Source organism: Rhineura floridana, chromosome 1 (assembly GCF_030035675.1).
Source record: "Rhineura floridana isolate rRhiFlo1 chromosome 1, rRhiFlo1.hap2, whole genome shotgun sequence".
Classification (NCBI taxonomy): domain Eukaryota; kingdom Metazoa; phylum Chordata; class Lepidosauria; order Squamata; family Rhineuridae; genus Rhineura; species Rhineura floridana.
In genome coordinates, this window is record NC_084480.1 from 20721110 (window position 1) to 20736040 (window position 14931).

Genomic DNA, 14931 nt, shown 5'->3' on the forward strand with positions numbered 1-14931 from the left:
TAGGATAAGAACATTGTATTGCCATGTTTTTTCTAAACTTTTGCTATGAAGACTACATGCAAGTTTCTTCACACTCAGTACACTGACTTAAAACCCTCCGAGACTAAACTGCATTAAATGATCTTTTCAAATGTTTTGTAACTGTACTGAGAATAAGGATAAGACTCCTCGTACTCTATACCCAAGATACTGTTCGTTCATAAAAGAGGGAATACATAACATCTGTTTATATTTAATAATGTAAGCTTGCATAGTACAACTTGCATAGTTAAATGTCAACTATACTTCTGCATAATTAAAAAGCCTTTTATTGGATGAATATAATGACTATACAGGAAAGCACAAACCAAACACATTCTAAGTAGCCAAGTTATACAATACTAGAAAACCAGAATTTGATATCAAATATTAGTTGGCACTTAGGCAACAGCTGAGAAAAAATGCAGCAATATATGCACGCAGAAAAGTATAATTGGCAATGTAGGATGGGTTGCCGAGGGTGGAAATGGAACCACCGAGAAGCCAGCTGAACAGAACCTAGCTATTCATTGCGGTCATACATCATGGCAGGCTAGATTGTCTAGATCTGCTGGGCCATCACAATGCAGCCTCAGCAGAACTTCTTATTCCCTCCAGACTCTCCTATCATTGATGAATTAATATTTATATCCTATTCTCCTATTAGGAAGTACATAGAGTGTTTACAAAAAACAAATCAACATTAATGAGCAAGCATACAGGATGATACCCAACGAAGTCATGCTCAAGAGTATATCAAGAATACAGCTACGCAAGTCCACTGGTTTCAATGGGTCTACCCAAGTACAACTAATACTGGACATCCCCCCACAGTATCAAAAACCAGAAAGAATTAAAAATGAAGCCCTCAAAAGACCATAGTTAAAATAATGAGGAACAAAAAGGCCTGTTTGAATAAAGCCAACTCTTTCAGTTACTGATTTAAAGACAACAGAGAGGAAGGGAGCAAGTAGGGAAAGACTCCCCCAGCTCCCACCTCTCACTAAGCAGAGCTGTATAGGCAAAGAAATACTACACAAGAGTAGTGGAGTGATGTCCAGTCCCACAGAAATAGTACATCTGACAGATGGGAGACAGAAACAAGAGCAGTTTGAAGGACTTCCGATTTCTCTTTACTAATTTCATGAAGCAAAAATTTAACCTAGAATTATTGAAAGCTCTCACTATTGCAAAACCATAAAAGGTACATCAGATGATGAACAGAACGGATTATAATAATGGATAAATGTATCTTGTTATAATTAAAAGTACTAGATATTTGTATTGCAAAATATATTTGTATGCAGACTCACACGACAATTTTGCATTTCTGTTGTATATTTCCCCCCCCCAAAAAAATTTTGGTGCACTTTCTATGCATACTTTAGAGAAAATGCATTTTTATAGTAAATGATGTGTTTTTGCACTCTTCCTAAAAGTGAAATGGTGCACATTTATTATGTTGCTTATTGTTTTGTATGTGGGGGCAATGGTTTCTACTCTACCTTTGTTGTATATCTTAAAAACTTTTTTTTTTAAAAAAGTGAAATTGTTCACATCTCCGAATTTGTCAATGCAATCTGACTAACACAGGACCTGGAAGGCAATTAATAGTTCAGGAACTGAGGAACTAACAAAATCTTCCCCATCCCTTGGTTAAACTCCAGTGCTATACCAGGGGTCCAAAACCTTTTAGAGGAGATCCGTATTAAAAAATTGTGTTTTTTACAATGTTGTTTATATATATTTTAAAAGGTGTTCTCTTCAACCCACATTCCCTAAATAAGCATTTCCAAAATACAAATTGTGATTCATCCTGCAAAGAAGCAACACTATCACCAGTGTTGTGAACTATTTCCTTCAAGACACCCTAAAAAGCCCCACCTCTCAGTTTTTATTTATTGCACTGGCATCCCACTTTCCTGCAAGATATTCAAAGAAACAATACTTATCCAGTTTTATTCTCCCAATCACAGGTTGGCACTGATACAATGAATGTCACCCAGAGACTTTCATAACTGAGCAAGGATTTGAAGCTAGATCTTTTACTCCGCTGTGGCCAAATCAAAAGCACATTGAGAGTCAAATGCTGTGGAAATTGCAAATGTCCCAGATAGAAAGTGGGTAACCTATTTATTTATTAAATTTATACCCCACCCTTTCTCCCAGAAGAAGCCCAGGGTGGCAAACAAATATATTAAAAGAACTTTAAAACACCTTAAAAACAAAAGACTTTAAACATATTAAAACAAAACATCTTTAAAACACAACTTTAAGAACATCTTAAAACGCAATTCCAGCACAGACGCAGAGTGGGATAAGACCTTTACTTAAAAGGCTTGTTGAAAGAGGAAGGTCTTCAATAGGCTCTGAAAGATAACAGAGATGGTGCCTGTCTAATATTTAAGGGAAAGGAATTCCAAAGGGTAGCTGCCACATCACTAAAGGTCCGCTTCCTATGTTGTGTGGAGCGGATCTCCTCATGAGATGGTATCTGAAGGAGGTCCTCACCTGCAGAGTGCAGTGATAGATGAAGTATATAAGGGGTAAGACGATCTTTCAGGTATCTTGTCTAGGGCTTTGTACACCAAAATTAGAACCTTGAATTTGGCAACCTATAGATGCCTAATACTGTACTAAACAAAAAAAGGGATAGCCACAATTCCTAGTTTAAAACCAGTTTCCCCATCTCTCAACGGAGAAGTTAGAAGAAGGCCCTGAACACTCATATCTAGCCAATATTTGGTTACAAATTTGATCTGAGCAAATTGTTTGGAACTGGTAGACTGCATATATCCATAACCACGATGTTCAAAAAATGCCACAAAATTTCCAGGACCCAATTTATCATGGGATAATTGCATCTGCCACTTAATTGCTTGGTTATGTTGAACAGCAGACTTAAAATGGCTATTGTGGATAGATCTTTCTTATAGATGAATGTAGTAACCACCTATGGCAGCAAACATTACTTTTAACTGCCATCTCAATTTATTACACAAATTCTTGGCATGAGTAATATGGACAGCAGTAACAGTTTATAGAACTTAAACCATAAAAACACCTTTGCCTGGTGCACCACTCCTGATAACTGCTAATCTTGGGTTTTAGAGGCAAATCTACAGCCCATTCCTCCTCATTGTGGTAGGCATGCTCATTGAGGCCAATGGATTTCTAGAAAAGTCATTTTAAATTGGGCTTACTACCTATCCCAATATGTGTCTGTATGGGCTAAATCTTATCCATTCATATACGCTCATGTGTACATGCACAAACACTACTCACCTGACATTGATGCACATCAACTTCCAAAAAGGTCGCTTGGGGATATTTATTGCTCAGAGCATTGAAAGCAGGAGCTATCCTTAAACATGGGCCACATCTGTCAGGGGGGAGAAAAAACAGAAAACACACACATAAGCACTTCTGTTTGCTACTTAGGTAACTGCAGCCACCCTTGGGATTCATGTGGTAATGTAGGCTGAAGCTTGGCATAATGGAGATCGCATGGCTGATGTTGAAAACAGCCGGCCCCACACTGCCACCTCTCCCCTACCACAGAAGTAAGTCATATTAAGTGACATCTGTCAAGAACGCCTGGTTTGAAAGGGTGTCAGCTAAAATGGTTCTGTGGCAAGGAACTGTGGGAAGAACATCTTGCCCGAATTAGGGCCTCTGAGAGGCCATGAGACTGTCAGTTCTCACAGATGAACTCAGTTAATTAAGCAGTAAGCAAGAATACCTGCTTTTCAGCTGAGACTGGTACCTCAAGGCCACAGACCTGGGAGGGTTCCTGGGAAGGACGGAGAAGTGCGTGACCGGTGGACGCAAAAGCTTCAGAAGATTTCATCATCAGAAAGCCCCTTGATTGGCTAATTAACTCCTGGCTGTTGCTGGGTTTCCCCTCATAAAAATAGAACCAAGACTTTAGGTCTTTGATCCCCAATGGTCCTTGGTGCTACCTGATGTTGGGGATCCATCTTCCACCTGCTCTCCGGGCTATATATCTCTTGGGAGTAGGGTTGCCAGGTTCAGGGTCCGAGACTGATCCTGTATCTTTAGGAGAAAATAAGGTCAGCCAAGTGCAGGTGTTCTTCCGACACTATAATGGGAAAAACCACAAGGTGGAATTCTTCCTTCTTCTTTCCCCCTGCACACCTTTTAAAGATACAGAAGACCTCTTGGAGGCCGGGCCTGGCAACCAAGAGGTCTTCTGTATTTTTTAAAGGTGTGCAGGGGGAAGGAAGAATTCCAACTTGTGGTTTTTCCCATTACAGCATTGCAAGAACACCTGCACTTGGCTGACTTTCTCTTCTCCTAAAGATACAGGATCAGTCTCAGGCCATGAACCTGGCAACCCTACTTGGGAGATGTGGAACCATGAAGTTACTCTGCTGGTTTACCTATATTTTGTGAGTATATATTAGGCTAGACAGCTTTGTTATTTTTATTTGTGACTTGAACTCTCTGCTTTGTGTATTTTACCTAGCCCTTGGGGGTATTTGGTTTAAGGAATTAATTTTGCTGTTACATTTTTGCACTTATATTTTACTTTAATAAAGCTACCTCTTATTTACCAGTGTGTGTTCATTTCAGGGGGGAATTTCCTCTGAATCCAGCACCTTGGCCAATTAGCCACAGACTACCATATAGTTGGGTATTTTGCCTTAAGTCTCCAAGACAAGGAGTACATTCCTGGCTCTTGTCTGTTGGAATCCTTGGCAGGTCTATTTCTGGCAGTTTGGGTTTCCCCTTGGCCCAGAGTGGGTGACCAGGTTTAAAGGGTGGTGGCAGTCTACCTACATTGCAGGGTTGCTGTTGGTTTAACTCAGCCCTGGTAAGGGAAGCTTGGGTTGTGCCTGGATGGGATCAATTACCCTGGGCGTGGGAGTTGACCCTGGTGGGAACTTGCAAGTTCTTAACATAATCAGGCTCTGTTGAAGTAAAATCAGTTATATAAAAAAATCAATCTATCATCACGCTCCTAGCTTTCTCTCCCATCTTCTTTGGCTGCCACAGGTGTGGCAATGAAGCTCACAATACCACAAAGCCCCATCATGTGCTTCAGCTTCCTAGATGTTACAGGGATGGAGATGAAGGGTTGTTGCTTTTGACAACAACCATGCAATCCCCAGAACATCTCGTTTCAGACTAAGGACAATGTTTTAAGTCGGCCTGATGACATCTTCATTCCTCAGCAAGATGCAAAATGAAAGCATGCTGCCGAGCCTATGAAAAGCTGAATCCATTTCTCCTCAATTGAAATCCCATAGCAATCTCCCCTTCCTAGAAAACTGTTTGCCTCTAAGTTTAGGATTAGAAACACAGGTGATTCTTTTGTATGCTTCTCTACAGTGCTCTGGGTAACTGGAAACACACGAGAACAGAATGAGTTGCATAAAATATACTCACAAAACTCTAAGTAAACATCTAACTTTTCTAGTGATGTAACATTCCTTGCTTATTGAAATAGATTGTTCATTGGGGAGTACAACAGAACACCTTTTGCCTCATTCCAAGACTTAAAAAACAAGCCCATGAAGGAAAGGGAGCTGTAACAATTTGGCTTATGGCCCATCTCTCTTGCCTGCCCACACAGATAAATATCTCCCTGGCCAATTTTACACGTGCATTCACACTTACCACAGTATCTCTGATTTAGTGTGGGAACAACACTGGAGTATTTCTCTCACTGTAGGAGTCACACTTCTGCAGTCAGGGAGCCACAGATTTCGGCTTAGCTTACAAGCCACTGATTATTTGTGAAGGCACCAATTCCTCTCCCTCTCCTCCAGAGTCATCTGATTCATGCAGAGAATTGAGGGCGGAGGGAAGAGTGGCTCTCTAACGTTGTGCTGAGTTTCAGAGGATGGCAGAAAGAGCGTGACAGGCTTGTATTGCTCCTGGTCTCCCCAGCCCATATTCAATACTATGGTAACTCAGAGTAAGGGAAAGGATTTTTATGCTGGCAGTTGCCGGGGTGGGATAGGGATCAGCACACACCATTCCAATATTGTAAGCAGCTACTTGACTTTCCTGAATACAAACAGCTGTGCAGAGCACACAATTGACTTAAAGGTCTTGGTTAAAAAGAAAAAAAAATCTTATTTCTTTGCTGATGCAGGGGGAGAGTTATAGCAAAGTCATACAAAGAAAGAGGAGGAAAGGTGAAAGTAGGACATGAAAATCAGCAGCAGCTTCAAAACTTAGACAAAACCACAACAGTTTTATTTGTTTATCATTTTTTAAAACCACCCTTTATTGATAAAATCCCAGGGCAGTTTACAGAACACAGGTTAAAAAACCCCAAAATATTAAAAGTATAAACGCATAATATTAAAAAAGAAAACCTATCTGTTATTACAGTACAGCAACAACACACATGATTACGCTGCTGCTGAATGCCTCAATCTGTCCTGAAGGCCTCTCTATCAAAGTGACTGGCGGGTAAGGGATAGGTTTGTGGGAAACGCAGTGTGGGCAAAAGACAATTCACCAGAGAAAGTATTAGAACACCACCACTTCTCTTTGCTCCTCTACCTTTCGTTCTTCATTCACTGTGACATTCCCTCTGCCCAAGTACACAGCACACTTGAATAATACAATTCAGTTGTCGTTTTTAGGTGGGTGCCTTTGGTTATGAGTAGTGCTGAAGTCTGTGTTTCAAGCTTATACCTAGCCAACTTAGAAAGCTTTCATTACCCTGAACTACTACTCCACAGCTATCTCTGCTATAAATACCTCTGTAGTTCGGGATAATAAGCTTAGTCATTTTCAGCATGCTTGTCAACAGTTTCTTGGGCAGCAGATCATACCATTGATGTCCTACTGGTTTTCCATGGTAAAAAATTGACTATACAGAAAATGACTTTGCTACAGAAAATTGCTGATGGCTAGCATTACCAACAATTGTTCAATATTGCAATAGGGTACAGCCAAAAAGACAGTACTGGAAACTTCACATCAGTTAATAAAGGGATTTAAGACAAATTCTCAATCTGTACTGAGCTTGAACACAATTATGGGTTCAGAGACTGACCAATCCTAGGATGCTTGACAAATAATTCCCATGCTTGCACCATATTGGAACAACATCAGAAATTTTCCCTCTGGAACTTCATAGGCAAGACAGAACCATTCTGTGAGTGAGTACTTATTTATACAGCAGAATCAGGAAGAGCAGTTCTGTGCTGACCAAAATGGAAATCTTTCTGTAGCCGCAAAGGAACAGGACCTAGTGATAATGAAGGACTACACATTTCAGTTGAGGGCTAAAAAATCTAACAAGAAAAAAAAGTTAGCCATTTGACCAGGCAAACACCATCAAATAATGGTCAACTATTTCAATTTAGTTAGCCATTATGGAACAATGGGCACTATTCAATTAAATAGTTGTGCATGTGCAAGGATTACCACTAGCCCAATGCAATTTCGCTGTCATCAAATCTGCTCCAGAGGGTTGGGGGAACCCCCAAAACAGTTTTAGGAGGCACAAAGGAGGAGAACATTCCATTGCACAAGGAAAAAATCCTTGCACTGATAAAACCTTCACATTAGTGGTATGTTGAATATAACCCAATTAAATTAATGTGAAGCTTTTATAATAACTTGTTATATTGAGCTAACATAAGCAATTGTCAGAAGGTTAAACAGCTCTTCCTGGCTTTTGTTCAGAACTGCAGGTATACTCTCAGTCATTAAAAACTGTCAGACAAGATACAAACAGCAACTTCAATAGAAAAATGGTTTAACTATGGTTATGGTGAGAGCCAGTGTGGTGTAGTGGTTAAGGTGTTGGACTACCACCTGGCAGAGAAGGGTTTGAATCTCCACACAGCCATGAAGCTCCCTGGGTGACCTTGGGCCAGTCACTGCCTCTCAGCCTCAGAGGAAGGCAATGGTAAACCCCCTCTGAATACCGCTTACCATGAAAACCCTATTCATAGGGTCGCCATAAGTTGGAATCAACTTGAAGGCAGTACACACACACATGGTTATGGTGTTTATCTATTTTTATTTATTTATTACATTTGTATACAGCCCCCATAGCTGAAGCTCTCTGGGCGGTTTACAACAATTAAAAACATTAAAACAAATATACAAATTTAAAAACACTTAAAAAAAAAAGCAATTTAAAAACACATGCTAAAATGCCTGGGAGAAGAGGAAAGTGGTCAACTATGTTATGGTGCAGAGTCAGGCAATTCTTCCTCCAGATCTTTGCTACTGGATAATACTATAAAAAGAAGTAGGCTACCAGAAACATAAGAACTTTATTAGCTTCTTATAATATCTGACTGTAGCCCAAGTGGCCATTGAACCAGTAGGTCTATCCCATCTAAATTTTAAAAAGGCCCGGAAATTTAGGGAAGCCAACCGGTAACTCTACGAATGAAATGTGGGAATTCATAGCATAACAAAGTTCTACTGAAAATGGAAACGGACTGCCTTCAAGTCGATTCTGACTTATGGCGACCCTACGAATAGGGTTTTCATGGTAAGCGGTATTCAGAGGTGGTTTACCGTTGCCTTCCTCTGAGGCTGAGAGGCAGTGACTGGCCCAAGGTCACCCAGTCAGCTTCATGGCTGTGTGGAGATTCGAACCCTGGTCTCCCAGGTCGTAGTCCAACACTAACCACTATACCACACTGGCTCTCATAGACAGATTTGGCCCCTTGTATCAGTTTAGCTATGAATTCTGTGGGGCAAGCCATCCTTTCATTTCAACTTACCAATTTTTAAAACTGAAAGAATGAGCTCTCTCACATGATTTGTCATAAAATGAACAAAACAGAGATTGAGCACTGGAGGTGAATGAACGTTTAGCTAGCTGGTACTGTTTCTGGTTAGCTTGTTATCATGCAACATGGCAAAAGCTGGGACCGACTGAGTTTCTGATCAAGTTCAATCCCAGTTAAAATAATTTTTATGAGGAGTATCATTATGCATATAAAACCTTCCAAATCTTTTGACAAGCCTGCAGTCTGGTTGTCCAACCAGCCAGAAGCCATATAAGAACATCCTGCACCAGGGTCAGTAACAATATAGACCAGGTGTGGGAAACCTTTGGCCCTCCAGATGGTGCTGAACTATAACTCCCATCATCCCTAGCAAGCAATGGCCTGGGATGATACAGCTCCATGTTTTCACCACTCGTTTCCTCAGGATCCTGTCTACCACTTACCCACCTTTAGCCACTCTTGACCAGCAACCCTAACACTCTTCTCCTTCTTCGCATAAGATTCCCTCCTCACCTTAAGTACTATGAAGCGTCTAGTCTTTGATTAGCTTCTGTTTGGTTCAATTTACTGTCTTTTCTGCCATTTTCCTTAACCCTCGTTGTACTTTCCTGACAGGGTTCTCCTCAGTCTACTCTGCTCCTTTCCCTCAGCCTTCTTGTGTCTAACCTTCCTTGTTCCTTAGATTTCCCATGCCCAAGAACATTTCCCAGACTACCCTGCGATGTTAAAATCTCAGACGCGTTCTATTCCCTTACAGAAGACAAGCAGAAAACTATTCAGGTCCCTGTAATTGAACATTACATATCACCGCTCCAGGCCAACCAATCAGATCTGTTCAAGTATAATGCTTCTAACTGCCAAACCATAGGTTAGCAATTGAGAACTCCTCCACACCCCAGCCCGATTTATTTGGTCCTCCTCTGCCCTTACATATGTACACTCTTTATTTCCCCCTTCCCAGATTAGTGATAACTGTGGTTTACCATGACGCTTACTAGAAATGAAACCAGGACTCCAACTTCAATCTCTGGTTTGAGAGCAAATTACGATTAATGGTAATTACAGTTACAACACCTCAGACACGACTGTAAGTCACAATAGCCAGGAATGAAAGGGTGGACTTTGTGGGTAGGTGGGTTGGTGGGGGGGAGCAGGGGTATGCAAATTAATAGGGTACTCCCAATTGCCCAACTATGGCTGGCCCAGAGTGACATTTGAGGCGGACCATGTATTAGAGGTTCCATTACCATAAATGCAATACAACACAGCAGTACAGTTCTACGATTTGACATATTTGTAACGTCCAGTAGAGTTCCTTAAAGATGGAGAAAAGATGGATATCCCTTACTCATTGCAAAAGGAACCTTCCTGTTCAAAGGAGGAAGTATGGCAATTAGTCACAGTGTATCACTGAAACCAGAAGGATTGGGTGTGGGTTTAGTTCCTAGAGAAAGCCAACGAGGTTTCTGAAAGTTGTAATGACGAATCAAGGGAATTACAGACAGCACTACAGAGAAGGGACAGCTCAGGGTTGAAAGCTAAAGCTGAGCATAGCAGATGTAAAGAGATCACTTTGGGGAATGCCCTTCACTCAAGAACTCCGCTTTGTTTAATCTCTTGCAGGCTTTACGTGGACCCAAAAGTGTTTAAAAAAATTATGTCAGGTCTTTTATTGATTGACTTCTAGGTCGAATTTTATCAGTTTTAATTATATTGCTTGTTCAATGACTGCGTTTTTATGACAAATGGCTTCCCCTAAAAGGCAGCGTAGATATTAGCAAAACAACAATAATGCACACCACTTCAAGTATGGGTGTATTGGTAGCTTTGGAAAAGTTGTTTCTTCTCTTTTCATCCCTCCCCCCCCTTCTCTATATGCCAAATGGATTTAACTGAGACTCAGGGTTGTGCCACAGCATTCCACTTTCATTTGGGAATCTGAGCTGGGAACACATAGTCTAATAAGATTAATTGCTCATCGCAACAGTGATTGAGTAAAGCTAGGCTGCACACTGTTCCTTACGTGGGGACACCTTTAGCACAGAACCTTTTAATGTGCAAAGCAGTTCTGAAAAGGTTAGAATCGCAAAGACAAAATTCCATAAAATTCTTATGTATTAGTACTGGATTTCTGTATTCAAATAGGGCTCCTACTTCTGATCCCCTTTGTTATTATGTACTTGTTGAAAATAACATTAAATAAAAAAAAAGGATTGTGAGAATTAAGGTGACCAGTGAAATCTGACATATAAAAACAAAAGAGTACAGAATAAATGAATGGTTTCTTGTTCACACAAGATCTTGACGAGGAGGGGGGCGGGGAGAAGATTACTGTATTCCCAAGATATAGATGGTGGCAGCTGGAAAACTTTTTTGTGACAGGATGCCTGGTACTAAAACTAACTCCTGGACTGAGCATATCCTCAAAGGCACCTTTATGTTCATACTATATTGCACTGCTCCCAGCCATTATTTCGCACCTGGCATACAGAGTGGAGGAGAGGGGGTCCCATTGAGCTAATAGTAATCCTTGCACTAGTGCTAGGTTAGTTACTTGATTACCACCTAGAGCCTGAAAGATGTCTGCCCCTGCTCTAGATCCGTTCTCACCATTATCACTATCGCACCCTCCTGCTGCCTTAAGACTGTAAACCCTGGGAGAAGATTGCACATTAAACAAGTTCTTTTCTAAAATACACAGCAAGAGTGAGAGAGATATTTTAAAACATCAAACTGGACTTCAGACAGGTTTGCTCTAGCAGGGGTGGCCACTCCGTGGCTCTCCAGATGCTGCCGGACTACAGCTCCCATCATCCCTGACCATGAGCTGTGTTGGCTGATGGGAGCTGTAGTTCAGCAGCATCTGGAGAGCCACAGAGTGGCCACCCCTGCTAGATCCTAGAAAGAAGCATCATAGGATAGTAGAGTTGAAAGGGGCCTATAAGGCCATCCAATCTAACCCCCTGCTCAATTCAGGAATCCAACTTAAAGCATACCCGACAGGTGGCTGTCCAGCTGCCTCTTGAATTTCCCCAGTGTTGAAATGCCCACCACCTCCCTAGGTAATTGGTTCTATTGTTGTATCGTTCCAGCAGTTTTTCCTGATGTTCAGCTAAAATCTGCCTTCCTGTAACTTCAGCCCATTATTCCATGTCCTGACTCTGGGATGATCGAGAAGAGATCCCAGCCCTCCTCTGTGTGACAACCTTTCAAGTACTTGAAGAGTGCTATCCTATCTCTCCTCAGTCTTCTCTTCACATGGCTAAACATGCCCAGTTCTCTCAATCTCCCCTCATAGGGTTTTGCTTCCAGACCCGATCATCCTCATTGCCCTCCTCTGAACCTGCTCCAGTTTGTCTGTATCCTTCTTAAAATGCGGTGCCCAGAATTTAATGCAGTGTTCCAGATGAGGCCTAATAGTGCCAAATAGAGGGGAACTAGTGCTTCACGTGATTTGGAAACTATACTTCTGTTAATGCAGTCTAAAATAGCATTTGCCTTTTTTGCAGGCACATCACACTTGTTGGCTCATATTCAGCTTGTGATCAACAACAATTCCTAGATCCTTCTTGCATGTAGCATTGCTGAGCCAAGTATCCCTCGTCTTATAACTGTTCATTTGGTTTCTTTTTCCTAGATGTAGAACTTTGGTCTTATCCCTGTTAAATTTCATTCTGTTGTTTTCAGCCCAGTGCCCCAATCTATGAAGATCCCTTTGAATTTTGCTCCTGTCTTCCAAAGTATTAGTTATCCCTTCCAATTTTGTGTCATCTGCAAATGCAATAAGCATTCCCTGCACCTCGTCAACCAAGTCATGAATAGAAATGTTGAAGAGCACCGGGCCCAGAACTGAGCCCTGCAGTACTCCACTCATTACCTCCCCACACTTGGAGAAGGAGCCATTGAACCATTGACTCCATTCATTTTCCAGTTCCTGCCCACAAAGAATTTCCTACATGCCATGGTGATGGTGCCCAGGCCACCCACTTAGCCAACTGTGGATCTACCTGGTAGCTGTTCCATCCAGCCCACATTTAGCCAGCTTCTTAATCAGAATATGATAGGGCATTTTGTCACAACCTTTGCTGAAGTCGAGATATATTATGTGCCCACAGCATTCCCACAGGGAGATTATCGGATCACGCTGTTGCTGACATGACTGATTTGTTATTGCAGCTAGCAAAACAAGGTATGTTAAAAAGTCTTTAACAAAACATGACTATGCCAATTAACACAACATCTATAATTAAGGAGTACCAATACTCCGAATAACTCTGACTTTTATTTTAATTTCTTTGTTAGCCTCTGTCAACGTACTCAGGAAGCCACAAGAGTTGTCACAGGGGCAGGTCGAGGCAGAGGGTTCCCCTCGGTGCGGCGTGCTCGTGTGGACGCCCTGAAGCGACCTATTTCTGGGGGCTTTTGGAGGGGGCTTTCTTTCTCTCGTGCCTACTCACCCCCTCATGGTGAACTTAGCCACGACTAGCCGGGAGCCGGCAGCGCTGAGCTCACTCTGGAACTCCGCGTCGTTGGCGATCACCTTCACCCCGACCATCCCGGCGGCAGCGACAGAAGCAACAACTCGCCCGGTATGTGCACAGTCACCGCGGGAAGAAAGCGGACGGAGGGGGGGCAGGGAGAAGGAGAGAGACCGCGCCCAGCATGCACCGCAGCAGCCCTCGCGCAGGCGCACACGGCTTCAAACATCTTCTTCCTTCTCCTCCTCTCAGGCATCCTCGCCCGAGACTCATTCATGTTCACCCATAGAAGAAAAAAATGTAGATGGGTCGAAAACGTACACTTCCGGTTAAAAAACAAACAAACTAAAGCTGCCATTGGCCATGTGTTTATATTGGGCACTCTAACCTTTGATCTTTCTAAAATGATAGTGAGTTCTTCTCCCCCGCCTCCCACAAACATATCGTTCTTTCCACTGTAAATTCAAGAGTGGGAAGTCACTTCGGTTTTAGTCCGGAAGTCTACATAAAACCGGCAACGGGAGTTTTTCTCACTATCTCTATAGGTTTACCTGCTGACTCTGAGGATGCCATCTTGGTGAAGGGCAAAGTAGAACTCACCCCACCTCCTTCCCCGGCTCGAGGACGCGTTTATTTAACAAGCTTGCCATCTTACTTGTTAGAAAGCAAAGCCGGTTCGGTGACCTTTAAAAGCGGAAGTAATTGGAATCAGGACTCTGGCAACCATCTTAGTTCTGGGATTGTGGAAACGGAGAAGCTTTGGCGGCCATCTTAGCTTGGGGCCTGAAAAAGCATCTGGCATCCCTCCACACTCCTCCCATTCCAAAAATCCTGGAATGATGAATCAAATTGATTCTTTAGCACAGCTGGTCGGTGTTTTTTTTAAATCAGTGTTCAAGAGAACTTACTCCAAAATAGATGCATATAAGATTGTAATCATCCTTAAGCCCCATCAAAATCAATGGGACAAGTTGGTTGCAATGAATGTAAGATCCGTTCTTTCCTGTGGGGCTTAAGAGCAACTTTCTTGGGATCAGAGGTTTACCCTGGCCTTTGACATTGGACAGATATATTTTTAGGACCCGCCTTATTCTTGTGACTCTAATTTGTTTTAAACTGTTTTTAATATTGTATTTTAAAACTGCCGAAAACTGCCCTGAGTAAGAAATTGAATAGACAAATAATAATAATTAACAGTAGAGATCTTAACGCAAGTTGGAGCCCATGAACGACAGGAAATAGCTTTAGGGACTTCTGCAAAACTTTTGTAGTAAGCACATAATTTTTACAAAGAGACCATGATTGTAAGACTAGCTCACAGACTAGTGGTTTTTTTGTGTGGGTGTATCATGTAGCATGTTCTTGACAGCAATAGGAAATTAGTGATGGGTTAGTTGCTTTGTGAGCTTCCCCTGTGCTACTACATTATTGCTGTCGGGAGTGCCTATAGCACAAAAAAGAAAAAAAAGGGGTGCAATCGCCCCTCCCACTTGAGGTATGAAAAGTTACAGGATTTCAGCAAGAAGTTACAGGGCATGCAGGTTGGAAAAGAAGCAGTATGTTGCGGTTGTTTTACAGATACAAAGTATGACGTCCCGACAGCATCATGAGCACAAATCACTATGAATACACAATAAAAAGGATGTTTGGAGGGCCCCCAAATCTGTTCACTAAGTCCTACTGCAGTTTCTTGG

At 41.9% G+C, this 14931-nt stretch overlaps 1 protein-coding gene across 1 annotated transcript in view; it reads right to left on the reverse strand.

Annotated features, from left to right (window-relative positions):
- Positions 1-13494, reverse strand: part of TXNL1 (thioredoxin like 1) — a 37700-nt gene extending 24206 nt beyond the window's left edge. The window contains exons 1-2 of the mRNA XM_061615116.1: positions 13217-13494; positions 3304-3400 (exon numbers count right to left, since the gene is read on the reverse strand). Coding sequence (XP_061471100.1) covers positions 3304-3400; positions 13217-13314 — 195 coding nt within the window. The 5' untranslated portion in view covers positions 13315-13494. The remainder of the gene's footprint in view (positions 1-3303; positions 3401-13216) is intronic.
- Positions 13495-14931: the final 1437 nt, after the last annotated feature.